The sequence below is a fragment of the Phoca vitulina genome, unplaced genomic scaffold, assembly GCF_004348235.1.
Source record: "Phoca vitulina isolate PV1807 unplaced genomic scaffold, GSC_HSeal_1.0 scaffold100, whole genome shotgun sequence".
In the NCBI taxonomy this organism is placed as follows: Eukaryota; Metazoa; Chordata; class Mammalia; order Carnivora; family Phocidae; genus Phoca; species Phoca vitulina.
The window spans coordinates 1619449-1644180 of record NW_022589803.1 but is presented as its reverse complement, the minus strand read 5'-3'; the positions used below and the strand labels follow the sequence as shown (position 1 = coordinate 1644180).

Sequence of the window (24732 nt, the reverse complement as noted above, 5' to 3'; positions counted from 1 at the left end):
ACTAGGGCTCCTGGGTGGCTCAGTCAGTTAAGCGGTTAAGCGTCTGCTGCCGTCTGCCTTCGGCTCAGGTCATGATCCCGGAGTCCTGGGATGAGCCCCATGTCAGGCTCCCTGCTCAGAGGGGAGTCTGCTTCCCCTCTCCCTCTGTCCCTTTCCCTGCTCATCCTCTCTCTCTCTCTCTCTCTCATAAATGAAATCTTTAAAAAAAAAAACAAACATACCAACAAATGCTGGGAAGGATGTCTCTCAGTGAGGAACTCTCATTCGATGGTGGTGGAAATGTAAAATAGTGCAGCCACTTCGGAAGACAGTTGATTTTTTTTTTTTTTTTTTTTTTTTAACAAAACGAAACATACTCTTGGGAGGCCTGGGTGGCTCAGTCAGTTAAGCATCTGCCTTCGGCTCAGGTCATGACCCCTAGGTCCTGGGATCGAACCCCACATTGGGCTCCTTGCTCAGCAGGGAGCCTGCTTTTCTCTCTGCTGCTTCCCCTGCTTGTGCTCTCTCTGACAACTAAATAAATAAAATCTTTAAAAATAAATAAATAAAATAAGTCTTAAAAAAAAAAATAACTAAACATGCTCTTAACCTATAATCCAGGAATCATGCTGCTTGGTATTTCCCCAGAGGAGTTGGGAAGGTGTATCCACACAAAAACCTGCACACAGATGTGTAAGTCAGCTTTATTCATAGTTGCCAAACTTGGAAGCAACCAAGATGTCCTTCAGTGGGTGAATGGATAAAATAAGTGGTGCTAAATCCAGACAATGAAATATTCAGTGCTAAGAAGAAATGAGCTATTGTGCCATGAAAAAAACATGGCAGAACCTTAAATGCATATTACGAAGTGAAAGAAGCCATCTGTAAAGGCTATATATACTGTCGGATTCTAACTCTAATGTATGATACCATACCAAAACCATAAAATGAATGATACCAAGAGTGAACCCTAATGTAACTGGACTGTGGGTGATAATGAGGTGTCAGTGTAGGTTCATTGATTGTAACAAACAAGCCACTCTATGAGGGATGTTGATAGTTGGGGAGGCTGTGTGTGTGGAGGAGTGGACATACAGGAACCCAGCTCAGCTTTCCCCTGCTATCCTAAAAGTAGAGCATTCTGGGGTGCCTGGCTGGGTCAGTCACTGGAGCCTGCGACTCCTGATCTCAGGGCTGTGAGTTTGAGCCCAAGATTGGGTGAAGGGATTACGTAAGAATAAAATCTTAAAAACCACACAAACAAAAGTAGAGCGTTCCTAGGAAACCTTGTGTAAGCCAAAATGGTGTAAAGCAAAGAAGCAGTTAGTTACCATTAATTTACATGGAAAAAATGTTTAGTGTTCCCAGACCCCAAAAATAACTTCTCTTAGGCTTGTCTGATACTTTAGGACACATCTTGCTAACAGATAACACAAAATCAGATAAAGCACAGGTGCTCACAGACACAGTTCAGAGTTTGTCACGGAGACACCGAGTGTAGTTCCCAGGGAAGGCGCTGTGCGGCGCCACCACTCTGGCTGCTCCTGGGGCGCGTGCTGCCTCTGTAAAGGATTGCAGCAAGACAAACACGTGTGTTTTCACTTTTTTGCCTTTTTTGGTAAAAGTGAAAATCCTCTTCAGATTTCTTTCTGTTGGCTAGCAAAACAGGTACTAATGTAGGCCTTTCCTGAAAGTAAAGTGGTGTCACTTGAACTTTTGGAAAGTGAGGGATACCTGGACTTCCCTCTTGGTGCTGCTGTAAACCTAAAACTACTCAAAGTCTATTAAGGATACAAAGATAAAGTGACCACACCGTCAATCTCGGAGCTTTCTGGAACTTAGCAGACATCTTGCTCTAGAAATACTGATCGACTGTTGGTTGCCCTCAAGGTGACAAGGCTTCAGTTGGCATACTGCTTGAAATAAATTAGTTTTTCAAGTAAACAGACCAGTTCTGTCTCAGCGACAGGTTTTTGAGCTGTAGCGTGTTCATTTGATCTTTTCTTGTTCCCTGCAGGACAACCCTCCATATGATAAGGGGGCCTTCAGAATCGAAATCAACTTTCCAGCAGAATACCCATTCAAACCACCGAAGATCACATTTAAAACAAAGATCTATCACCCGAACATCGATGAAAAGGGGCAGGTCTGTCTGCCAGTAATTAGTGCTGAAAACTGGAAGCCAGCAACCAAAACCGACCAAGGTAAAGCATGCTTCTGGTGTCTTCCTTGGATGTTGCTGCCGTGGGGCAGGGTCTCTTCAGTCCTTTCTAAGGCCATGTCTCACAGAGTCCAGAGAAATCTTACCTGACCAACTCCAGTGCACACAGAGGTGCTGCTGAGGTCCCACCATTCCTTGTGGGAAGGGCACATCTCAGTTAAACCGTTGACCTGTGTAGGTATTGGAGGAGGCCCTCCTTTGCTCCCAACCAGTGGGGACACATGTAGAGAGACCAGCCCAGCATTGGCTACCTATGCAGTGAAGGGGTGTGGGCACTGTCCCTGCAAGTTTTCATGAAGGATCACAGGGCTGCTCTGAGAAAGGGCAAGTGGTGTTTAAGGTGACCTCACACAGCAGTTAGCACATGAACTCAGACTTGAAGGAAGAAGGGAGATTGGAGAGGTCCTGCCAGACTAAAAGAAGGGCATAAGGCAAAGCCATGTGGTGGGCAGCACAATGGTAGTGGCTCAGAGGAGGTGGTGTTGGGGGAAGGGGCATGGTCATGTGGGCTGTGTACCCTGATGAAAGCACAGAGTTGGCTTTAGTGGGCCTGGAATTCCTTGTAATTGTATGTGGCCATATGTGACCACGTGTCCAGGTCCCTCTCTGTGAACATACATGTGCTCATTTTTCTGGGAAAGGTACTTGATTCATTATTATGGTTAGCCTTCCTCTTGTCCCATGGAAGTATCTAGATTTTGTTACAGACTGTGTCCAGTTTTTGTTAACTCCAGAACTTTCTTTTGAACTCCTAATCTCATATTTTTCGTGGCTTTCTGATCTGTAGCTACCTGAACCACTATACAGTCTTTTCAGATTAAAGGGAGTGGATGAGGCTGGAATTTGTGAGGCCACAGGTGGTTTTTCAGTGACCAATATAGTCATTTTTCAGTGGAACCCCTGGAAGATGGAGTTGAAAATCTTGCACAGGAAGTTAAGCCTTCCTTATTTGAAATAATAGCTGTGAAAGGTGCCCATCAGGTTTCACAGCTGAGTAGTAGAAAAGAGTGGGTTTTATGTTGAATCAGAATAGAAAGATCTCCAGTGGACGTGGCATTCGGTCATGTACAAGTTGATATTTATAAAAGCTTGACGAAGTATGTTCTTAAGTGCATGTCCTTGGGTTTTTTTTCTGTACAAATTCCTAGCTCCTCACATACATCAAGCATGTTGTCCCTGGCACTTGCTGCCGTGTTCCCTTGCTGCTGCTGTCTATTATTATATTACAAATGACCTCAAAACTTCATGGGTTAAAATAATAAGAATTTGGTATTTCTTATTCTGTAGGTTGGCTGGGCTCAGCTGGGTGGTTCTGCAGCTGGTCATTCCAGAGGTCACTCATGGCTGAGTATCTGTGTGTAATTCAGCATTCACAGCAACTTTAGGGTACATGACTACCGCAAAAAATACCTAGAATTGACTGTACATGGAATGTCCAGAATAGGCTATTCTACAGAGAGAGAACATAGAGTAGTGTTTGTTAGGGCTGGGATGAGGGGATTAGGAAGTGACTGAGAGTGGGTGTTGTTTTGGGAATGATGAAAATGTTCTGGAGTGAAATGGTGCTATCACACAGTTTTTGTGTATCTACTAAAAACAACTTAATTCTATACTTTTAAGAGTTTTTCTTTTTTTATATCTCAACTTTTTTATTTTTTTATTTTTTTTATTTTTTATTTTTTTTTAAAGATTTTATTTATTTATTTGACAGAGAGAGAGACACAGCGAGAGAGGGAACACAAGCAGGGGGAGTGGGAGAGGGAGAAGCAGGCTTCCCGCAGAGCAGGGAGCCCAATGCGGGGCTCGATCCCAGGACCTGGAATCATGACCTGAGCCGAAGGCAGACGCTTAACGACTGAGCCACCCAGGCGCCCCGTTATATCTCAACTTTTTTAATATCTCAATTTTTAATTAGGAAGTAGGGAAGCATTAAAAATTGAGCAAAAACAGGAGAAAAGTCAAGAAACAAAGCAAAACTATATCAAACAGAGAGGTAGTAGAAGTTGGCGATAATAACACCAGAAAAAAAGAACTTGAAGACAAAGTTTTGTTCAGCAGTGTATCTGGTTCTAGTAGATGTCTCAGCAACAGAGCAAGGGCTTAGTTTGGTGGTTGAATAAGATTTGCATATAAATTAGAGTCAGTAACAAAGCCAGCATAATATGGACTCTGTATGTACCAAACAACAGCAACAAAATTATATAGAGAAAAATCAAATAATTCCTAAATTGAATGTTTCCGTCCCCCCACATTATTATCTTAAAACAAATCAAGCAGATAAAATTTAGAAAGAGGATTCAAGAAATATAATAAACAGCAGAAGACTAATTAGATTTTGTAGCACATTCTGTAGAAGGCTGGTTAGGCATTGCACACTTTCAAGGTTGGGGGAAGGTACCACTCACATTTTATTCTGAGAACGGAGCCCCTGGATCTGAAGTGGGGGGTTGAATCACAGATATTGTTTACATCCCCTATTACAAAGAGTAAGAACAAAAATGGGGAAATTTTATAGCCTTTATTCTCTGATCCTATACATTGAGAGTAGGAGGTAAAATTTGGTAATGTTTTTAAACTCTTACATTTCGGAGGCAAAATAAAATAACTTCTGAGAAACATTTGGGTCAAGGAAGAGATTTTAAAAAAGCCAGGGCTAGACCATTTGTAAAATATAATGAGTGCACTGTTTTATGTGTGAAAATGCTGGGATGGGGCCACAGTTGTAGTGTGAAAAGCAGTTGTAGCTGTCAGTGTCCTCACTAGTAAAGCAAGCTAAGCTCAGCTGGATTTTATTACAGTTTAAATAAGGAGCCTGAAATGCACCCAAAGGAACAGAGAAAGAATGAAATACTCGTCAGAACTACTAAATAAATTGGAGAATATTTCGACTTGATCAAATAAGCGACAGCAAGTTACCAGAAAAGAATTTAACAGATATAGCAAACTTGCAAAGTGATCATCTTTTGAAAAGCCAGCCTTAATAATGAACAAATGGTTCTGTACTGATACATTCAGTATTAAGATGATCATAGTGAAAAGCCAGAAAACCTGAGGACCCATCACGGAGGGTGAACAGGAAACCTTGAAAACTCCTCAGTGCCCCATCCCCATACACACCCCCAACGCACTCATCCAGGCAAGAGCCCCTTGAGGTTCCTGAAATGCTAATGAAGCAGCAGTTCTGCTATAGAACAGTTTCTAATCACAGCAGAAGACAGGAAGCCATCTGTTTATGCACTGAGTCACATGTGGTGCAGGTTCCCAACCTGAAGTCAAGAACAACAGGAGGGATATGGAGCAGTCTCACAGCTGAGCACAGGGTGGGCAATGTGGGAGCTTGCTAAAATAGGGCATGGCCCTCGAGCTGGGGTAGTGTCGGAAAGAAACTGTGAAAGGTGTGCTCTGGAAGAGTGTTTGTCTCAGTGTGGTTGCTTCCCTTGGCTGGACAGGAGGGGGCCTTAGGTGCTCATTTTAATGTTTGTTGATGCATACCTTCTGTTTATGGCAAGTCAAAGTGATTTTCCATTGGAGTTACATTTACTTTTTCTTTGAAAAAGATTTATATTTTAAAAAATGAGGTGATTTAGAGAAATATATGAGGTAACTAATTATTTAGGCTATATGTGGATATATGGCAAACAGTGGAACACCAGTGGTGGGAATTGGGGAAACAGGGACAAACAAAATAGCTTTATTATCATTTGTACTGTCACACAAGAATCAAATGTGAAAGGGATAAATCTTAAATAAACAGACAAAAATATACTTGCAGGGCCTGCTTCCTCTTAGAGATATTTACAGGTGGGAGGTGATAATGCCTGCCCCTGGGGGTGGTGTGGAGATTGGATTAGAAACTGCCTCAGCCTACAGAGATGCTTCCAGGCCCTTCACTCCTGCTTGCTTTTCACAGTCCACCCTCTTTGCCCACCAGCCCCTCCTCCCTACTCAACCTGGACCCCGTCAGCCCTGCATGTGCCACCCCTCCTCAGCTGTGTCCACCATGGTCACAGAAACCCTCAATTGCCCCATCTCACCTGGTAGCACTGATAGGCAGAGGTGAGGGCAAGTGGGCTTTGGCTGCCTGGGCAGGGGTACTTTGTGCTGTTCCTCCCACTCAGAGCAGAGCTAGGGGCTGGGTAGGCCTTTGTGCCTGGCTCAGCCAGCACTAGCATTTAATCCATAACTTGTAATGCTGGGGTGAAAAACACAGTCCCCAGCAAAGGAATCCGTGGCATCGGTAATCCAGAGGAGAGATGCCTTTTTGCTAGGAACGTGGCAGTGGGAAGGAACACAGCATTCTGGGGGTGCTGGTCCTAATCAGGGCTGGGTGAGGAAAAACGTGTGTGAGAAGGTAGAGTGGCTACATGCATCCCACTTCTGAGGTGAGGGAGCCTGGGGTTCCTGGACCTTCCATCCTTCCCCCTCGATCTCCCTCCCCCACCTTCCTTTCCCCTGTGGCCCTTCCATCCCAGGGCTAGCCTTCCAGGACATCTAGGACTTACTGTACTTTGCGAAAGCGTTGTGGAGCCCACCCCAAGCAGTTGGTGTGATTTCTGCTTCTGGGATTGAGAGCGTAACACTGGTGAGGGTTAGCTACCTTCCAGCAGTTAAGACAGCATGTCAAGTGAACCTGTCTCAGCTAGTTGAGAAGCTCTTAGGGGTCTTCCAGGGTGAGCTCATTATGCATTTACATCATGCAGACACCAAAGTCCCCTGAACCGATCGTAGTGAGGGGACACGTCACCCAGTCCCTGCCCTGGAGAAGCTCCACCTGTGTGTGCAAGTGTGTGTATATGTATGTGAGGGGGGTGTCCGTGCTAGGACCGAGATCTCCAGAGTTCAGGAGAAGGGGGAGTGAGAGTGACTGGGGGTTCCCTGAGATGTCAGTTCAGGAAGGTTCCTGGAGGAGGTGGAGGTGTCACTCTGAACAGTTACCCGCTGTTGTGTTAGCAGCTTGTGGCCCAGCACTTTCTCCCAACTACAGAGGAGAGATGGGTTGCGCCCTGGTGGTTAGAATTTTGGATAAACGGGAGGCCACTTTATCTTAAAAGCACATTGATGTAAGTCAGTGTTGCAGTCAGAAGTTGCCCTTTCTGAGACTGTTCTAACCAGCGGTGCCTGGTCCTTTTCTTGGCAGTAATCCAGTCCCTCATAGCACTGGTGAACGACCCCCAGCCCGAGCACCCACTTCGGGCTGACCTAGCTGAAGAATACTCTAAGGACCGTAAAAAATTCTGTAAGAATGCTGAAGAGTTTACAAAGAAATACGGGGAGAAGCGACCTGTGGACTAAACTCTGCCGCGACCGATTCCAGCGAGTGTGAGCGGAGACCCCGCAAAGCAGGACTCTGTGGAAATTGACACGTGCCGCCGCCTGGCATTTGCTTGTGGCAGTTACTAACTTTCTACAGTTTTCTTAATCAAAAGTGGTTTAGGTAACCTGTAAAGAAAGGATTAAAAATTTAAGATGTTCTAGTTCTGCTTTCTTTGTTTTAAAAATCACTGCTTCAATCTACTTTAAAAGAATGGTGTTTCTTTTCTTGTCCAAATTGATCCAAAACCTTCAATTTACATTTAGCCCTTAAGGTTAAGGAAAAAAAAGAAAAAAAAAAGTTGCAGTTCCCTTTCTTCCCCTGCCCTTGCAACTCCCACTTTCTTGCATTTGGTTTATTTTTCACTCATTCACTTCCCCCAGACCCAGGGCTATCTCCTCCGCAAAGGAGAAGAGACCGCTCCTGGCAATTCTGGTGGCTTCTCTGCTCCCATGTTGCACTGCCCTGTGTGGGAGTTGGTTCAAATTCTCCTGGCTCCAATTTATAACATCCTTTAAAAAGAATTTAAAAACAAGCAAACCACCACTCACCACCCCACCACCTCCCCCTCACCACGAAACAAAACAAAACAAAACAAAAACCAGCCATGAAAAGGGAGGCCCAGTTCTTCTGTAAAAATCTGGCTGGTGTTACCACAATAATATTGGTTAAATGGGCAAACCCTGATGTCTGTGTGCGTGATTGAACTTCAGCCTGGCCTGGCCTGCTTGGGGAAACCCAGGTCTGTGGCAACCCCAGGGGAGGGCCTGCCGACCAGAGGATGCTGTGCACTTGTGTGAGGAATTTCTCGCCAGAGAGGCTCCTGCGGCCAAAGGTTGACGCTCCTCCCTGCAGCCACTGTAGAAGACGTGCTGGTCATTGCGGACAACGCCGAAGCCAGACGTCCATGTGAAATTCCACGCTCACCTGTCTCTGAGCTCCATCTGAATGTGCCACGCTCTCCCAGCTCCTCAGTGCAGCGCAGCCCCACTGCGACCCTCCCTCGGCACAGTTTGACCCTTTGCGGGGTTGGAATTGCGGGACTTGGCTGTAGCCAGCAACAGTCTGGGGTTGCCGGTGCCCTGCTGGCCCCTTCCTTTGGAGCAGCCGGCCAGCCCCGGAATAAGACGGCCTTCCCTCTCCCTCTGGACTCACAGCCTTTGCAGAGTCAAGCTCCACTTGAAGCTCACTCAGTAATATCCTTTACATGTGTTTTATATTGTTTTGACTGCCTTTTTTTGTAGAAATAAAATTGACCTTAGAATTTATCATCAGATGAACTTGTAAGGATTTGAATGTTAATGTCTTTTCAAAGCAAGCGGGACTGCCCCTGAAATCGAGAATGCGGGTCACTGACACCCAGAGGAAGCCGATGGTCCAGACGCCGTGTCACCAACTCCTCTTCTGCCACTGGCGGCTGCCCTTCTTGGTTCTCAGGGGGGAACTAGATTCTGTGGAGAAGATCACGTAAAGAAACTGCTTTCTGTTTTTAGCTCTCTTACTTGGGATCTTTCCGGGGCTTTACAGACCTGTAAGATGGTTTCACCTGTGCAGAGGTGGGTGTGATGGGTAGGTTAGGCAGCATAATGTTGTTTAGTTGTCCAGGTGCATGGCCCCTGCGGTGTGTCAATGAACTCAGCTTCTTTAGTCCTAGGTACGCCGGGGGCAGGTTCCGGAGACTCCTGTGTGCCCGGGAACGCAAGAGCGTCGGGCCAGTGTTTCCACATCTGTCTCTTCATTAGCAGAAAGGTGATGATGGACTTTTATTTCACTCACATGCAGATTTGTAATAAAATGCCAAATTCTGTCAGAAGCTATACAAATAAGCCACCATTTGTTCTCATTGCTTCTCTGAACCCAGAAATATTGCCATTCTTGGAGACTGTCCCATTGCTTCATATCTCTACCAGCGTAGTTCTGCCCGCCTGTCACCCTCTCACTTCTCTGCTCATCGTGGGAGGATACCTCTGTGAAAGCCGGCAGCCCCTCAGGGACTCCCAGCCCTGGCATGGCAGCCCAGGGTTTGCCCCATCAGAGGCCTGGCCCTGGGAGAGCGAGGCAGTGGGTGGGCCCTCCCTCAGGCCTAGGCAGTTTGTCCCGTCCAGCCTGGGCAGTCCCCGGGCCAGGCTTTGAGCACGCTGGCGGGCAGCCCTGGCTGCTGCACAACCAAACAGCTGGGTCCTCTGGAGAAGGGGAGAGCTGTGGAGCGGCCACCGCTGACCCGAGCCCACTCAGGAATTCACGCCCGCCGGGTTCCTCGGAGTGCGCTGGGTCCTCCCCGTCCACCCTGCCCCTCCCCGCCACACCCATGGCGGAGAATAGGCTTTCTGAGATGCCGCGATCCCGTTCTGCTGCCCTTAATAAAAATGCTCTCCGACACTGGTTTGGTCTTGTGGGTTTCTTCCTTACTGGGAGTGGGCAGAGCCCGGGGCCTGTGTTCTTGTAGACGGGGGAGGGACGGCCAGGGCCCAGGCTCACTCTTCTGCCTGCTCCTTTCTCCCCACGCCCAGCTTTTCCAGAAGAGAGCACAGAGCCGTGTGGCCTTCCCAGGAGGGAAGCCAAAAAGGCTGGAGAGCCAGACCATTAGGGCCTGCCAACGGGCACCTTGGGTGTCAGGGGAGGGGACAGTGGCCTCTATGTATGTGCCTCATTTCAGTACACTTCTCAGTCCCAAGAGAGTGATACTATTAGAGGAGCAGACTCAGGCCCTGAGGAAGGGTGGCTGTCTTGTTCAACATCACCGAACTCAGGAGGGTGTGCCTGAGGCTGGGGCTAGGCCATTTCCTTGAATGATTCCAGCCAGGAATCTGGCCTCCAAGTCCCAGTGACCTCCTGTTGTTGTATTGACGCAGCATGGGGCCATGATGCTTGTTTCTTATTTCCCTGTCTGGAATTTGACACCAGCGGAGACCAGACCTGCCCTGTCAGATAGGTCTGCAGGTGTCCAGGAGGAACCTTCCTGGGATGTCTTTTTACCAGGAAGCAAGGAGCCGGTCCTTTCCCTTGATCATCAGCAGGGTACTCTGCTGTGTTCTAGTACTTCATCCTCCGTGACTCTCCAGACAACGCCATGGACACCATTATCCCTATTTTTACAGAGGAAGAGACTGAGGTTCAGTGACAGCCAAGGAAACCAGGCCCGGGTTTTTACAGTCTGGCTCCAGAGCCTGTTACAGTCCACCCCTCAGGTTCCTTGGAGCCTGACCCTTCCCAAATCCGGAGCCCTATGGGACCTTCTCTCAACTTTCTCAACTCCGGAGCCACCATTTTCTTGCCTTCCTTACTCTTGTATTAATTGTTCAGCTCAAAATACACATCTACCTCATCACTCCAGTGCCCATGGCAGCCTGGCTTCTGTCAGCCCCTGGCTCCCTGAGGCTTCCTCTGGCAAGGGCCCCAGGACTTCCTCATTGCGCAGTCCACAGGCTGGCAGCCTCTCAGCCCCGCTCTCTTTCTTCAGTTGGCAGCACCTCCGTGTCCCACCCTGCCAGGGCAGCCCCCTGACCCGGTCGAAGGCAAAGCCAGAGCTGGTCTTGGTTCTTCCTGCCCCGTCTGCACTGGCTCTTCCTCCTCTCCCTGCGTCCCTCATGCAGCACGGGGTGATGGCACCAGCTGGAGAAGGAGCAGAGCTGAAGGTAGCCTGGCTCAGGCGGTACTTGCTAGATAGCTGTTTCCTGGGTGATTGGAACACGTTCTTGCAGAAGGGCTCCTGGGGGCACCCTACACGCCTCTCAGAGGATCAGAGCGCAAAGGGCTGCCTGACAGCGGAGGCCATAACTGAGGCCCAGAGAAAGAAGTCATTTCTTCAGAGGGCATTCTCCAAGCAGGCCTGACTTGGTTAGGAATCCCCTTTTGCCCCACACTCTGCTTTGTGTTCCTCCCCCAGTCCCCTCCCACTGCAGTCCGGATCACACCAGCTATCCCCGTGTTCGTGCCAGACTGAGCTCCTTGCAGGCTGGGCTGTCCTGGCACCCAGCCCCGGCCCGGCCCACAATAGACCTTCGTTCCATAACTGATGAATGGGTGGAGAACAGTAAACCCCTTGCCTAAGCCACCCAGTGCACAGCAGGTTTGACGTAGGAATACGCCCATCTCCCCAGTGGGGCTCCTAATGACCAGCTCCGCAGCAGGCCCTGTACGGCCTGCAGCCTTCTGCCTTACCACTTTCCCTCCCCTTGTGAGGTGGACCTCGGTCTCCAGATTATTCTACCAGTGTGGCCATGGCCCCTGTCTTCTCTCCACTGTCACATGCTCATGGTCCCTAGGGCTGATCTGGGCCTTCAGCCCACTCACTCCTCTCTCCCTCCGAGCAACAGGAGCCCGCTCCGCACCTTCATCTTGTCTGTGCGGACCCCAAATCTCTCCTGTCCACCCACACCTCTGTCCTGAGTCTCAGAGCCACACAGCCAGCTGCCTCCTCCTCTCAAAATAGTGGAACCAGGTCCTGGGATCAAGCCCCGCATCGGGCTCCCTGCTCCACGGGAAGCCTGCTTCTCCCTCTCCCACTCCCCCTGCTTGTGTTCCCTCTCTTGCTGTGTCTCTCTGTCAAATAAAATCTTAAAAAAAAAAAAAATAGTGGAACCCCCTCTCGCCCCCCCCAAAGGAGGTGCCTCTGTGCCAACAGGCTGCCTTCAGGCCACCCCTACCAGCTCCAGCCAGCAGCCTGCAGGAGTGTGGCCAGACCCCACTGGGCTGAGGCAAGGAGGTGAGGGCAAGGCACTAGGAGGGACTAAGTGATTCCAGTTTACAGCCACGGAGGAAGGGTAGGAGGAAAGGGCCTGTTGCTGAAAGAATCATGGTCAAGGGAAGGTTAGTATGAAAGATGGAGCCAGGGTGCCTGGGTGGCTCAGTTGGTTAAGCGACTGCCTTCGGCTCAGGTCATGATCCTGGAGTCCTGGGATCGAGTCTCGCATCGGGCTCCCTGCTCAGCAGGGAGTCTGCTTCTCCCTCTGACTCTCCCCCCTCTCATGTGCTCTCTCTCATTCTCTCAAATAAATAAATAAAATCTTAAAAAAAAAAAGAAAGATGGAGCCAGAAGAGTGGGCTGAAGCCACAGTCAAGGGGGGTAGAGGTGTAGGATGGGGGCAGCAGGAAGGAGGAGCAAGATCCCACCCTTACCCCTTCAGAAAGCTATACATCCCTCAGGGCTGCCTAGGCCGAGAGAGCTCTTTGGGCGCCCGATCCCTTGCCTGACACAGGGCATGGTGAATAAATGAGCAGGTAGCTTCAAAGCCCTGCTCTGCCACTTCTACTTCTTGGTCTGTAAGATGGAGATATTGGTCCCTGTGCATAGGGGATTATGTGAGATTAAATGAGACAGGAAGGATCATCATTCCATCTGCCTTTCCACACTCGAGAGTGGGGCAGGACTCTCTGCTCCCAAGAACTCCCTGCCACCTTCCCCATCTGCTCCCTGCCTCTCCTTGATCCAAGACACATGAGCCCCAGTGACAGGGCATGCACACATTACCAGGTCTGGTGAGGAGTCCTGGATCCCATTTCCACAGAAGACTGTTCCTCCTGGAAAAATTTAAATAGGCTTGCAGGACCTCCTTAGATCTGCCCCTAGGATGGCAAAGGGACGCCTGTTTAGAACAGGTGACTTTTGGGGTGCCTGGGTGGCTCAGTCAGTTAAGCTTCCAACTCTTGATCTCAGCTGAGGTCTCGATCTCACGTGAGGTTGTGAGGTCAAGCGCCGCAAAACAACAACAAAACAAGTGACTTTTTTTTTTCTCTTTTTATTTTTATTTGTATTTATTCTTCAGAACTTACTCCCGGGCCATAAGTTTTTGTTTCTTCAGTTTCTTCTGGGATATCTTTTTCTTCTGTGCAACCTCCTCTTCTGGTTTAGGAACAATCTGCTCTTTTTCAGTAAGGATCATCTCAATGTAGCAGGGAGAGCTCATGTATGGGTTAATCTGACCATGAGCCCTGTACGTTCTACCCCGCATCTTGGGGGCTTTGTTCACCTGGATGTGCTCAATGACCAGAGAATCAACATCTAAACCCTTAGTTCAGCATTACTCTCTGCATTTTTAAGCATGTGCAGTAAAAATTCAGCGCTCTTCTTGGGCCACCAACCCTGTGTCCAGCCCCACTGTTTGGCCTGGGCACACCTACCAACTCCACCATTGTAGCGATGGAATGGCACACGCTGCTTCTGTGAAGTGACATCTTTCAGATACTTGGTGGCTTTTCGGATATGCATACCCTTGATGGCCTGGGCAGTTTCACGTGTGTTCTTAAAGTGAACACGAAGATTTGAACCTCTTGATTTACATGATTTCGTAGGGTTTTCTGGGTCAAGCGAATAGCGAACCATTTTCAGAGGTCACCTCAGGCCGCTTAGGGGAAGAGGAAGAAAAACATGTGACTCTTTAAATAAAATTTGAGATTATAATATTACCTTCCAAAAAGTAGCCTGGTGAGACATTCTTCTCCCAACCTCCCTCCCCCCAAAAGAATAAACTTAAGCATGAACAAAACTAGAACTTGGAGTATGTTTTGCATATCTATTCTGTTATAATGACCTGGTTTGGGCCCTGAAGGAGTTGCGTTTGCCCTGTCTTGTGTCTGAACGTTTTCACAGTTCCCAGGGCACAGTTTAAAAGCCACCCAAACTTGGGGTCCCTGGGTGGCTCAGTCGGTTTGAGCGATTGTCTTCGGCTTAGGTCATTATCTCCAGGTCCTGGGATCGAGCCCCACATGGGGCTCCTTGCTCAGCGGGGAGTTTGCTTCTCTCTCTCTCCCTCTGCTCCCCCCCGCCCGATCATTCTCTTTCTCTCTCTTTAAATAAACTCTTTAAAAAAAATAAAAACCACCCAAATTTACAAGACATACATTTTATTAATACAGCGCTCTCTCTCTACCATATCTGAACAAGGAAGATGCTTTGGCAGGCTCCAGGCTCAGATGTCACAGGGCCTACCTGCCAGCAGCCAAGATGGGTTGCCAAAGCTTTGGCCGCCATTCTGAGCCATGAGGACCTGGACACAGAGGTGACAGGGGCCTGCCGAGGGAAGTATGTTACTGGATCCCCGCTCTCGGCCTGGTTCTAGGCTGTCCCAGGGCTTGACACTGTGCACTAAAGGACATTTATGCTTGGCTGGCTGTCAGGGGCATGGTGGGGAGGGCTCCAGGAATGTTTCCAGACTGGCTTCTCCAAGGACCCCTTCCCCAGGCCTCTTGGAGTCTAGGCTGTGGAGTGTGCAGAGCTGCACTCCGTCCTGTGCAAGTCGGGCCCGAAGTGTGGGCGCGGTGAGGACACGCAGCTCATGCAGCCGCTCCCAAGAGCAGGAAAAGGCATCGGGGCCCTCACCGCAGCCCCCGGACGGAGGCACACTAGGGTAGCCAGGGTGTGCCATCAGCTCAGCTGTCAGGGTGTGGCCCGTGGGTATGCCTTCCAGGGCCCGAGCTAGTGCTCCTGATACGCGGTGAGCAGACATGTGCCGACCGCAGGTGCTCAGGCCCACGAAGGCATCCGTCCACCTGTGGATGTAGGGGCATCAGCGGCGAGGACCAGCAGGGCTGTGATGGGCAGGGCTGGGGTGGGGTGGGGGCGATGTCACTGGACGCCTGAGGAACGGCCATGGCTGTCAGGTGAAGGGCCAGCAGGACCCACTGGGATATGGGCGGGATATGGGCGGGACAGGGGCAGAGGGCCTCACCGTAGGCCGTGGCGGGAGAAGGGGCCCACAGCGGCCCGGGCGTCGCGCTCCACCGCACAGGCGAAGGCTTGCGCGGGGGCCTCGAGCCACGCGCAGCCGTCCACCCCGCGCTCCACCGGCAACCGTGTGAAGCGCACCCCGTTGGCCTGCAGCGTCTCTGCGAACACCTGGCACACGCCTGCGGGCGGGGAGGACTCAGGAAGTAGCAAGGCCTACTACCTGGGACCACCTCTCATCCCGGGCGCCCCGCCACGGAACAACGACTCCCCCAAACCTGGGAGCACGTGCACGTGCTGGTGCCCGTCCACGTGAGTGGGGTCCCTGCCCAGTAATTCTCGGAAGCGTATCAGCTGGGCCTCCAGCTCCTCCTGCACCTGGAGAGAGAACGACAAGGCACCTTGAATGTCGGGAAGCAGCAACCTAGGAGGACTCCCTCCAAGTGCCTCTGCGTGACTGCTCCAGTATGCACCAGGAAAGCATCCATCGCGCGCCCCTGCCCCTAATGGCTTCACGGTACCCTCGGGACGAGCCTTGGGGGTCAACGCGAGCCTCTTCCTGCAGCCGCACCTCCGCACCTGGGGCAAGGCTACGTCTCCGGCCGCCATCGCCTCTCGAAATCCCATCTTGCCGAGGAAGAAGCCTTCGGGGCTGAGCAGCGACGAGGCGCCGGGGCGGGCCGGGCCCACGGGGCGGCCCTCGGACAGGTTGGCGTGGAGGCCCGTGGGGATTTGGTGCCTGCAGGCGGAGCGCGAACGGGAGCACTGGCGGCCGGAGCGGCGTCTCTCCAAGCCCGCCCAGACCCTGTAGGGTGCAGCCACTCACCTGCGGGCCAGTTCCGCCGCGGTCTCTGCGGCTGTGCCGTTGACCAGCAGGGACACGCTGGTCACAGCCCCTGCCAGGAAGGCCTCTACGATGCCCTCATCGCGCCGCGGGCAGTAACCAAAGTCGTCGGCGGTGACCACCAGCAGCACGCGCGGTCGAGCCATGGATTACTCCCAGGGACTGCTCAGGACTCTAGAGGACTGGATCCAAGCCCCACCCCTAGACGCAGTCCGAGGCTCCGCCCCGACGCGCACGCCCCGGCGCCGCTGCGCTTGGTCTTTGTTCTCGCCACCTACCGGTCCCGGTGTGGGCCAGCAGCGATCCCTTCCCACCACACAGTGCGCTCGCCCTAACCAAACACCGTGGCTGGATATTGCAACGCGGAACTTTCAGCAACTGCAAAAACGTTATTCAGTATGAAAAATACAGGGGCGCCTGGGTGGCTCAGGCGGTTAAGCGTCTGCCTTCGGCTCAGGTCATGGTCTCAGGGCCCTGGGATCTAGCACCAGATGGGGCTCTCTGCTCACCCTGGCGTGGGCTTCTCCCTCTCCCTCTGTCCGTCCTCCCTGCTCGTGCTCTCTCAAATAAATACAATCTTTAAAAGAAATATGAAAAATAGGGGGAGGGGAAACCCTGTTGGAAAAAAAAAATTATCGTACCTTTCCCTAAGTTCACCACTGTTAACTTTCTGGATAGTGTCCTTCCAATACTTTTCTAAGCAAATAAACCCGATTCCTTTTCTCCCCCACCCCAAAGTTTTTGTGTTGTTTTGAGACGATAATGATCACATCAATGTTATCTCGTTCTTGTAATGTTTCATTTTTTGATAGTGACTATGAACTTTTTCAAATTGCCTATTTGGTGATTTTTTTCTAGGAAGAGGCTTTTTCTTTCTTTCGTTCTTTTTTTTTCTTAAAATAAAAGTTCTAAGTTAGAAAACATGTATACCAATGGCTTCGTTTGAGGACGTGTTAGTCCCTGATTCCACAACTTGAGCTCTGTGTCAGGCTACAACTTACATTTATAATCTCATTTTTTTTCCTCTGTAGTCCAGAAAAACTTTCCTTACTGATGACTATACAAATAGTCACCATGGTTGACAGAGAGTTTTTATTGCGATGTGGCTACGCTGATGTTCCCAATGGAAAGTGCAGCATTTGTGTTCAGCCCATGAGGTTGGTAATGTCATTCCTGTTTTACAGATGAGGAAACTGATGCTCAGAGGGGAGAAGTGTCTTGCCCAAAGTGAGCCTGCCAGGAGTAGTGGAGCTGGGACTGGCCTCCAAAGCTCTGGGCCTGCTCTGGTTGTGCCTACTCTGGTTGTCTAGTCCCTAGCTCTCCTCTGGGTCAGGGGCAGAGAGGGCAGAGCTGAGCTTGAGCATAACAAATCATATGCTCCTCGTGGGATGTTGTACAGATCAGAGGCCTCATCGTGCTCTTCATCAAGCTCTTGGCATAAGGATTGTTGTGTTCAGTTGTGATTATTGAATTGTTGGACTTCAACTATCTTTCTCCCCTGGGAAGCTGATCCTGGAAAGCCAGAGGCCCTGATGGCAAGCAGACTGGAAAGAGGAAATTGACATTTATTCAGCACCTACTGGTATTAGAAATATTAGAGATTAGGGGGGCTCAGTTCGTACCCCCAAGGAACACCATCTGGTAGACAAGTAGCAATACAAGTGGCAGAGTCTGGAATGGGGCTTTTGGTAATTCTGTTTGGGGTGGCAGGCCTTCTGGGAAGGCTTCTCAGAGGAGGTGACACCTGGAAGGGACATTAGTTTACTGGGCCTAGGGGGAAAGGAGGGAAAGGAGAGAGAGATACCCAGGGCTCTTATTGGAGTGCTGGGTGTGTTGTACGCAGATTTGATTTAATCTCCATACTCCCATATGGAAGGATGCTCAGTTATTTATAGAGGAGGAGCAGATGATCAGAGAGGTTGAGTCACACTGTCAGGAAACAGCAGAGCTAGGAATTGAAGCTAGGTCTATGCCTTAGAACTGGGACTCGTACACTGCGCTCAGGGACACCGCAGAGGGGAGAGGGCTGAAGACCACCCCCACCCCCAACCCCCACTGGGGTCGTCCACGCTGGGCGAGGGGAGAACCCTAGGTAGGAGCAGTCAGAGAGCAGGAGCCCAGGAAACGCAGCGACCAGAGTGGAGTCGAGGAAAGTGCTTGTGTCACCAGAGGAGGCCGTGGCTTTGACCCTTTAGGGCTCCCCTCAGGTGCGCAGCCCGACTCCTCCTGGCTTGGGGGAGCAGTCAGAGGCATTCCCTGACACCACTGCGAATGTGGGCGGGGCAAAGACAGAGCGGCGAGGGAGGGGCCAGACTGGGTCCCGACCCCAGCCATTGTGCCGGATGGGGGGCTAGAAGGCATTGCGAGCCAATCAGGACGTAGCATGTAAATGAGCAAGCGGGGCAGGTGGGGGCGACTCCAGAGCCCGGTGTCGCCGCCCTGGAGAGGGCGCAGACTACATTGACTGGCACCGAGCGAGGCGCGGACTCTGGTGAGCAGGTCGGCTCTGGGCCAGGGGCAGACGCCAGGGAGTTTTGGGTCTAGGAGGAGGGAGGGTCAGACACACTCAGGCCCAGAGATGGTCGGAGACAGCATGCGGACGTCCTTGGGGACCCCACCCCCGACGACTCTGGACACGGACGGTGCGCAGACGCCCAGGGGACGCCGAGCAGCGGAAGGGCCCGACGCGTGAAGGACGTGGGGTGAGGGGAGCGAGGGACCCGCGGACCCCGGGACCGCTGACGCAGTGGCTGACAGACGAAGGGAGAGTTGGACTCACGGAGGCCTAGGGAGACCCTCACGCCATCTCCCCGCCCGGCGCAGAGAGGCATCCGTGGCTGCGCTGCGGAACCCGAGAGGAGGAGGATAGCCGGCCGGTGCATCCTCACCATGACCAGCTGCCGCCACCATTCCGGATACTTGGCAGACGACGAGGCCGGCCACACCACCTACGTGGCCCGGGTAAGTGTGTCCGGCAGGGCCCTGACTCCCAAGATGCCCCAAAATGTTCCCCACCAGCTCCAGCACCCCAGATCACAGCCCCTCTTTCTCAGTGCCTATTGACCTCATCTCTGAGCCTCTTAGTGACATCCTTATCACCTTGACCACTCCTCTGACCGCCCGCTGGGCCCTAGTCACCCGCAACTTCATTCACCGTGTCCCCTGACCTCTAGCAGCTCTGGAGGAGCTTGGTAGAGTGGTACCTGAGTGGGAGCATGGAGTCTACTCAGGGCCCAAGCCTCAAAGTTTCAGAAGCAGCCACGGGGGGCCCAGGGGTCAGGACTCCAGGTGGTCTGTATAGTGGAGACAGGGCTGGTCTGCTCAAAGTACAGATGAGGAACCCAAGTAGGACTCAGAGGGGTTTGTGATTGCCCGTTCCTGCCCTGTGTGAGGGCAGAAGTGGGCTTTCAGGCTCCCTAGCCACATCTTGTATATATGAAATCTATGTGTCGGGGAAGCATCAGGGTGGCCCGAAATCGATCCCTACTTTGCAGAAGAGGAAACTGGACCTCAAGAGGGGCCATCGTGCCCAGGTGTCAGCCTGCAGTGGCAGAGCTAGGGTCCAAATCCAGGAACTTCCTGACTCCAAAGCACACTTCCTTCCACTGCCCACTCCCACTCAGTTCCTGGCACCCTAGGAGGACCTGCAGGGACCCTACCCCTGTGGAACATCCCTGCCCTATGTGACATGCCTGTCTGCTCTGGTGCAGCTGCCTAAGAAGCCACTGTTCCCGGAAATGGGGCAAGCGTCCAAGTTGGGCCACATGCCGCACCCACCATCGAGGTACACCCCCACAGACAGCTTAAGGCTCCGTGGCCACCGACGAAACCCAAGGGACCCTCGGCCCTTTGGTAGCTTCCTGGATTTCCTCGTCGAGGGTCAGGTGCTAGATAGCCTACAGACGGTGGTGGAAGAGGCAACTGAGCGCATGACCACTATGAAGACAGAGGCCGGGGTGCCACTGGTGGAGGTGCAGGACCCGATAGAGGTGCCGAGGGCTGGGCGGCGCGTGCGCGCCCGGCCCAGCCTCAGTACCGTGCACCGGCACCGGGCCCGGCCCAGCCTCTGCACTGGATGGCCCAACAACTACCCATCCTCCTGCAGCTCCACGTCTGACTCCCATAGCAGCTTCACAGCTGGCCGGCTGGGCTCCCACGGCCAGGACAGTGACCTGGGCACCCGTGGCAAGGGCTCACTGCCAGCCATGAGGGACAGGCTTTTGCTGGAGAAGAACCTCAAACGGCTGCTGAAGCTGGAGAACAGAGGGGTGAGATCTAGGGCCATGGCCCAGGGTGGGCGGGATGGACCCCAGTCCAGAGCCCAGGGCCAGGGTTAGGCCTTGCTTGGCTGCTCTTGGATGCCCCTGAAAGTCCCCCTCTCTCTGCAGAAAGGCCTGGGTCAGTCCTGCTTCCGGAGGGACTCCCTGCTGTGGGACTCACTGGGCAGCCAGGCCAGCAGCCAGTGGACCCAGACCCAGGAGCCACCTCTGTCCTGGTTCTCAGGCCTGCTGGACTCAAGCACAGGGACACCGCAAACATCAGAGCCCGGGCCTGGAGAACAGGAACTGACCTTCCTCAAGCGAGGGTTTGATAAGGAGATCAAGTCCTTGTTGAGCCAGCCAGCGTCCTTTGACCTGCCTGGCTATTGTTCATTCCGTGAGCCCTATCAGACCCTGGACTTTCTGGCTGAGCACCACCTCTTCCCTGCCCTGCAGAGTGTGGTCCGCCAGGCTGTGGATAAGCTCAGTGGAGCCTGCCGCCATGATGGCTGCCCTCTCTTCCCATCAGAATGGGAGCCCCCAACAGAGCCCAATTCTGACTCTACAACAGGCTCCAAGCCAGCCACACCCACTGATGGGGAGGAGCCCTACGATGTGCTTCCCACCCAAGTCTCCAGCTCCAAGATGATTCGAAGAAAGAGCACCAAGGGCAGAGGACGGGCCCAGCCCAAGGAAGGTGGTTCCCCTGTGTCTAGTACCCAAGTGGCCACCAGATTCAGGATCGAGGTGACACCCACAGAAGAACCCAAGGTTCCCTCACCCCACCCCAGACAGGAGGCTCCTGACCAGGACCCTGAAGTACAGAGACCACACATACCTTCTTCTGGGCCCCTGAGCTCCAGCCAGAAGGCCCATCCCTGGCGGAGCATGCACCCCACCCTGCCTGCCCCTAGGATCGTGGTGGAAGGGTCCTCCAGCCAGACCCAGCCCACCATCCGGGGCATAGCTCCTCTCACCTCCCCCTGCCCTGGCTTCTCCCACCACCTTCCTGTGCTCTCACCACTTGCCTCCTCGGTAAGAAGCTTCTCCCCATCTCCTGTTTCACTGTACCCAGACACGACCTCAAGGGTGGGGCTAGGAAGCTTAGGGAAAGATCTGCATGGGAAAGGCTCCTTCAACTACCACCTTTAGCAACCACTGTCCCAGGTATCTTGCCCTGCGCAGTGGAAACCACCTGAGCAGGTGACAAGCTGATGGGGAGCAGAAATCCTGGCCTAGCTACTGCCAGGTGTGGTCAAAGATGAATAAAGCCTATTTTTTATCCTGGGTATTTTTGTAATGTTTGCATGTGAATCTCAGAGGCCCTTCTATGTGGGCAGCGTCCTGTCCCTTGTGGACAGCAGCCTAAGCCAGAGTGGGGCTCTGCATCCTAGGTCCAGCTCCCTCTGCTTCCACTACCTAGGCCAGGACTCCCCAGTGTGTCTGCTGAGAGGGAGTTGCTCAGGAAGGGTATGGAGAAGACAAAGGTGGCTCCACCCTGGTAGGTCCCCACCACAGCCCCTGACTCTCGTCTCACCCATCAAGGCCCAGGCAGGCTTCCCTCCTCTGAACCTTGGCCTGGGGGAGAACCTACCAGAGCCCAGGTTATCCAGGCTCCAGTTTGGCTGACGCCATGACTGACGTCACCAGCCTTGCCGCAGGCCTGACTGGTGTGGTCGGCATGAGGAGGCCATTGTGGTAAGTGTGAGGGTGCGGCTGACACGCAGGACCTGTGCTCAAGCTGTGGACTGAGACAGCATAGCAGATGGGGCGAGGCCGTACGGCTAGTGTGAAGACAAGTGTGGCATCTGTGTGGGTGATGTGGAGGGTGTTCTGGGTGTGAGGGGCACCCTAAGGCATCGGGAGTGGCATGACGTGTCTCCCTTTCCCTCCCTGACTGTTGCACAGAGCCCCAATTACAAGTTCATGAGGAAGAAGCCACTACCTTCCATCTCCTCCAGGTCTACGGTATCCCACCTCTCCAACCCCTTGTACGAGGAGCTCGTCAGCTACTTGGTGGAGAAGGTCGTGTCCTTGCTCATCTACAAGTACAAGTTCGAGAAGAACCTCTCCAAGCAGCTGGGCTTCATCTCCTTCCCTGTCACCGAGACGCTCATGGACCTCTTCCTGGGCTTCAAGAAGGTGAAGGGCTCCCGCATCTGCCTGTCCTCAAAGATCGACTGGAGCTGTCTGCTGCGCAGGCTGGAGGAGGCCGAGTGGGCCCGGCAGCTGTCCAGACAAGCATCCCAGCATGACTCCGCCTCCCAGTGCAGCTCCCACCGCGGCACCATCCACCGTGGGGCCCCGCACCACGGGGCCCCCCACCACGGGGCGCCCCACAGCAGCACGGAGTCCCTGTCCACGCTGCTGGAGCTGGCCACCCAAGCGGATCAGGAGGAGGCCACGGAGTCCAGCTTCGACAGTGAGTTTCCCGACTCTCAGCTGCTCGCGGCTCAGGAGGATCCTACAGCCGAGGAGCAGGAACCCGCGAGCCAGCAAGAGCCCAAGCCCTCCGTGTTCTCCGGCCCAGGCGTGGGCTCTCATCAGTGTCAGGAAGTAGTAGACATGGACAGTCAGAGCAATGAGGAGGAAGAGGATGAGCAGGAGGAGGAGGATTTCTTAGGGGACAATGGCCCATCCCAGAGCTCCCCCGAGCCTCAAGTGGAGATGGGGCTCAGCCACTCCACAAACGTGGGCCGCAGTGACCCTCCGTGAGGCCCCCTGTAAGCTGCACCCAGCGCTTGATTCCCTGCTCCTCCTCTTGCTCCAATGGACTGCTGCCCTGCCCTCCCCCGTCCCCAGCCGGTCCCTGCCCTGAGCAGAGGTCAGGGTGGGCTGGATGCCCATGAGGAGCTCTGTTGGCCTGTCAGGGGAGCCAGCGGGGGAAATAAAGCTTGTGTTGATGGAGCACAGTTTTCTCGACCAGAGATTGCAGCCCCACTTCAGCAGGCCTGAGCACCTGCCCTGGAGTAACACCTCCAGCAGGCCTTCCTGACAGCTGCCGTGCTCCGACCCCCTGACCTAACGTGCTCTGCTTGAACACAAGTCCCTGCTCCGGGCTCTTCCTCCACTCCAGTGTGCACCTTCCTGGCTCTTCCAGCCTCTTAGGACTCATGGTCTCTTTCCCTAACAGTCCCTGTGCATCATGGTCCTGCTTCCAGAGGGCTCCTCCTCTGCCAGGGCAGCACCCTGCTCCCTCAGACATGCCGCACCCTCACGTTCCTCTCGGGGAACCATGCAGTCGCCCTTTCCTGATGCCCCCTGTCTTTCTAATTTGTATTTCCCATCTCCAACTCCCGAATCTGGAAGGTCCAAGCTAGGTCCCATGGGGGCTGCCGGTCTGGCAAGCTGTGGGTTGGCTGCCCCAGGCTGGCCATGTGATTACCCCCTTTCAGCAGTGCCCCTGGGCCAGACAGCTCTCTCTGGAAGGGTCTGCAGACTTGGCTGGTGTTGTGATTGGCAGGTCTCATCTCCAAGGTTCTCCTGGGGCTTCTGGCCATCCTGTGCCACCAGCTCAGCACCCTCTCCCTCTCTGCCTTCCCAGGGCAGCCTTTTTGTTCCCCAATCCAGGCATCTTCACCCAGGGATCCTCTTGACCTCTCACCACCACCCTGTCACCCTTGTGGCCAAGAGAGCATGTGAAGACGCTCCACTCTGCCTTGCTGTGTAGGCTGCCAGTGCAGGGAGACTGGCAGGTGTCCCACACCTCCCCCTGGATCCTGCCTGGGTGAATCCCGCCAGAGCCCAAGTCTGCTGAACCCAGCCTGACTGTGCTCAGTGGCCCACGTGTGAAGACGAAGCAATTATAGAGCTGCTCTGGAGCCGGGCAGGGAGGACCTTCCACACCACATCCATGCCCTGCAATTCAGGAAGAAACACTTCCTCTGCTCCAGTCAAGAGGGACCAGGGCCCTAAGGTGGGTGGGTCAGGGACCCATTGTTCCAGAAAGCTCTTGTGGCAAGGATCTTTTAGGGCATATGCTCAGCTCATAAGGCCCATTCCCTGAGGCCACCCACTGCCACCATCACTGTAGTGTAGGGCCACAACATTGTTGTACCTTCTTGCCATACCACTTGGCCACAGTTGATTAGCCCTCTTGATACATCCCTATTCCAAGCCAGGCCAGTCAGGTATTTTTTCCCCAGGAGCTGGTAATTGGGATGGACCGAGAGATTTTTTTTTTTTTAAGTTTATTTTTAGTAATCTCTCCACCTAACGTGGGGCTTGAACTCACAACCCAGAGATCAAGAGTCACATGCCCTTCCAAATGAGCCAGCCAGGCACCCCAAGATAGACTGGGAGATTCTGGCGCAATTTGCACTGATCGCTAAAGACCAGTGTGGACAGTGTGGCGCAGCCATCTCCCAGCCCTCCCCAGAGAGGCAAGAAATTCTGTCTGGGGCGCCTGGGTGGCTCAGTTGGTTAAGCGACTGCCTTCAGCTCAGGTCATGATCC

The 24732-nt window shown here is 52.8% G+C and overlaps 4 protein-coding genes and 1 pseudogene across 5 annotated transcripts in view; 3 read left to right on the top strand and 2 right to left on the bottom strand.

The window, feature by feature from the left end:
- The window catches only part of UBE2L3 (ubiquitin conjugating enzyme E2 L3), a 54894-nt gene extending 45557 nt beyond the window's left edge, over nt 1-9337 (top strand). For both annotated transcript variants that reach the window (XM_032397583.1, XM_032397584.1), the window contains 2 exons: nt 1997-2183; nt 7338-9337. In XM_032397583.1, coding sequence (XP_032253474.1) covers nt 1997-2183; nt 7338-7492 — 342 coding nt within the window. In that variant the 3' untranslated portion in view covers nt 7493-9337. The remainder of the gene's footprint in view (nt 1-1996; nt 2184-7337) is intronic.
- Nucleotides 9338-13279: 3942 nt separating this feature from the next.
- LOC116627716 lies at nt 13280-13893 on the bottom strand (annotated as a pseudogene).
- Nucleotides 13894-14337: 444 nt separating this feature from the next.
- YDJC (YdjC chitooligosaccharide deacetylase homolog) lies at nt 14338-16319 on the bottom strand. Its single transcript, XM_032397599.1, has 5 exons — nt 16001-16319; nt 15754-15913; nt 15453-15552; nt 15179-15356; nt 14338-14999 (listed from the first exon to the last, which is right to left on the bottom strand). Exons 1-5 carry the CDS (start codon nt 16162-16164, stop codon nt 14624-14626), a joined length of 978 nt encoding a protein of 325 aa, XP_032253490.1. The 5' UTR covers nt 16165-16319; the 3' UTR covers nt 14338-14623.
- Nucleotides 16320-17941: 1622 nt separating this feature from the next.
- Nucleotides 17942-21560, top strand: LOC116627713 (coiled-coil domain-containing protein 116-like). The gene is made up of 3 exons (XM_032397600.1): nt 17942-18985; nt 19729-20286; nt 20407-21560. Exons 1-3 carry the CDS (start codon nt 18908-18910, stop codon nt 21427-21429), a joined length of 1659 nt encoding a protein of 552 aa, XP_032253491.1. The 5' UTR covers nt 17942-18907; the 3' UTR covers nt 21430-21560.
- A 561-nt stretch (nt 21561-22121) lies between these two features.
- Nucleotides 22122-23353, top strand: LOC116627715 (coiled-coil domain-containing protein 116-like). The gene has a single exon (XM_032397601.1). The coding sequence runs from the start codon at nt 22204-22206 to the stop codon at nt 22990-22992; it is 789 nt and encodes a 262-aa protein (XP_032253492.1). The 5' UTR covers nt 22122-22203; the 3' UTR covers nt 22993-23353.
- Nucleotides 23354-24732: the final 1379 nt, after the last annotated feature.

What these genes read in the sequence shown, in the direction of transcription:
- YDJC (XM_032397599.1), bottom strand. Translation starts at nt 16,164, where the DNA reads ATGGCTCGACCGCGCGTGCTGCTGGTGGTCACCGCCGACGACTTTGGT. An exon ending in GAGACGTAGCCTTGCCCCAG is followed by an intron (nt 15,553 to 15,753) that starts GTGCGGAGGTGC and finishes TTCTCTCTCCAG; the next exon opens with GTGCAGGAGGAGCTGGAGGC. An exon ending in TTCTCCCGCCACGGCCTACG is followed by an intron (nt 15,000 to 15,178) that starts GTGAGGCCCTCT and finishes CTACATCCACAG; the next exon opens with GTGGACGGATGCCTTCGTGG.
- LOC116627713 (XM_032397600.1), top strand. Translation starts at nt 18,908, where the DNA reads ATGACCAGCTGCCGCCACCATTCCGGATACTTGGCAGACGACGAGGCC. An exon ending in CCTACGTGGCCCGGGTAAGT is followed by an intron (nt 18,986 to 19,728) that starts GTGTCCGGCAGG and finishes GCTCTGGTGCAG; the next exon opens with CTGCCTAAGAAGCCACTGTT. An exon ending in TGAAGCTGGAGAACAGAGGG is followed by an intron (nt 20,287 to 20,406) that starts GTGAGATCTAGG and finishes CTCTCTCTGCAG; the next exon opens with AAAGGCCTGGGTCAGTCCTG.
- LOC116627715 (XM_032397601.1), top strand. Translation starts at nt 22,204, where the DNA reads ATGAGGAAGAAGCCACTACCTTCCATCTCCTCCAGGTCTACGGTATCC.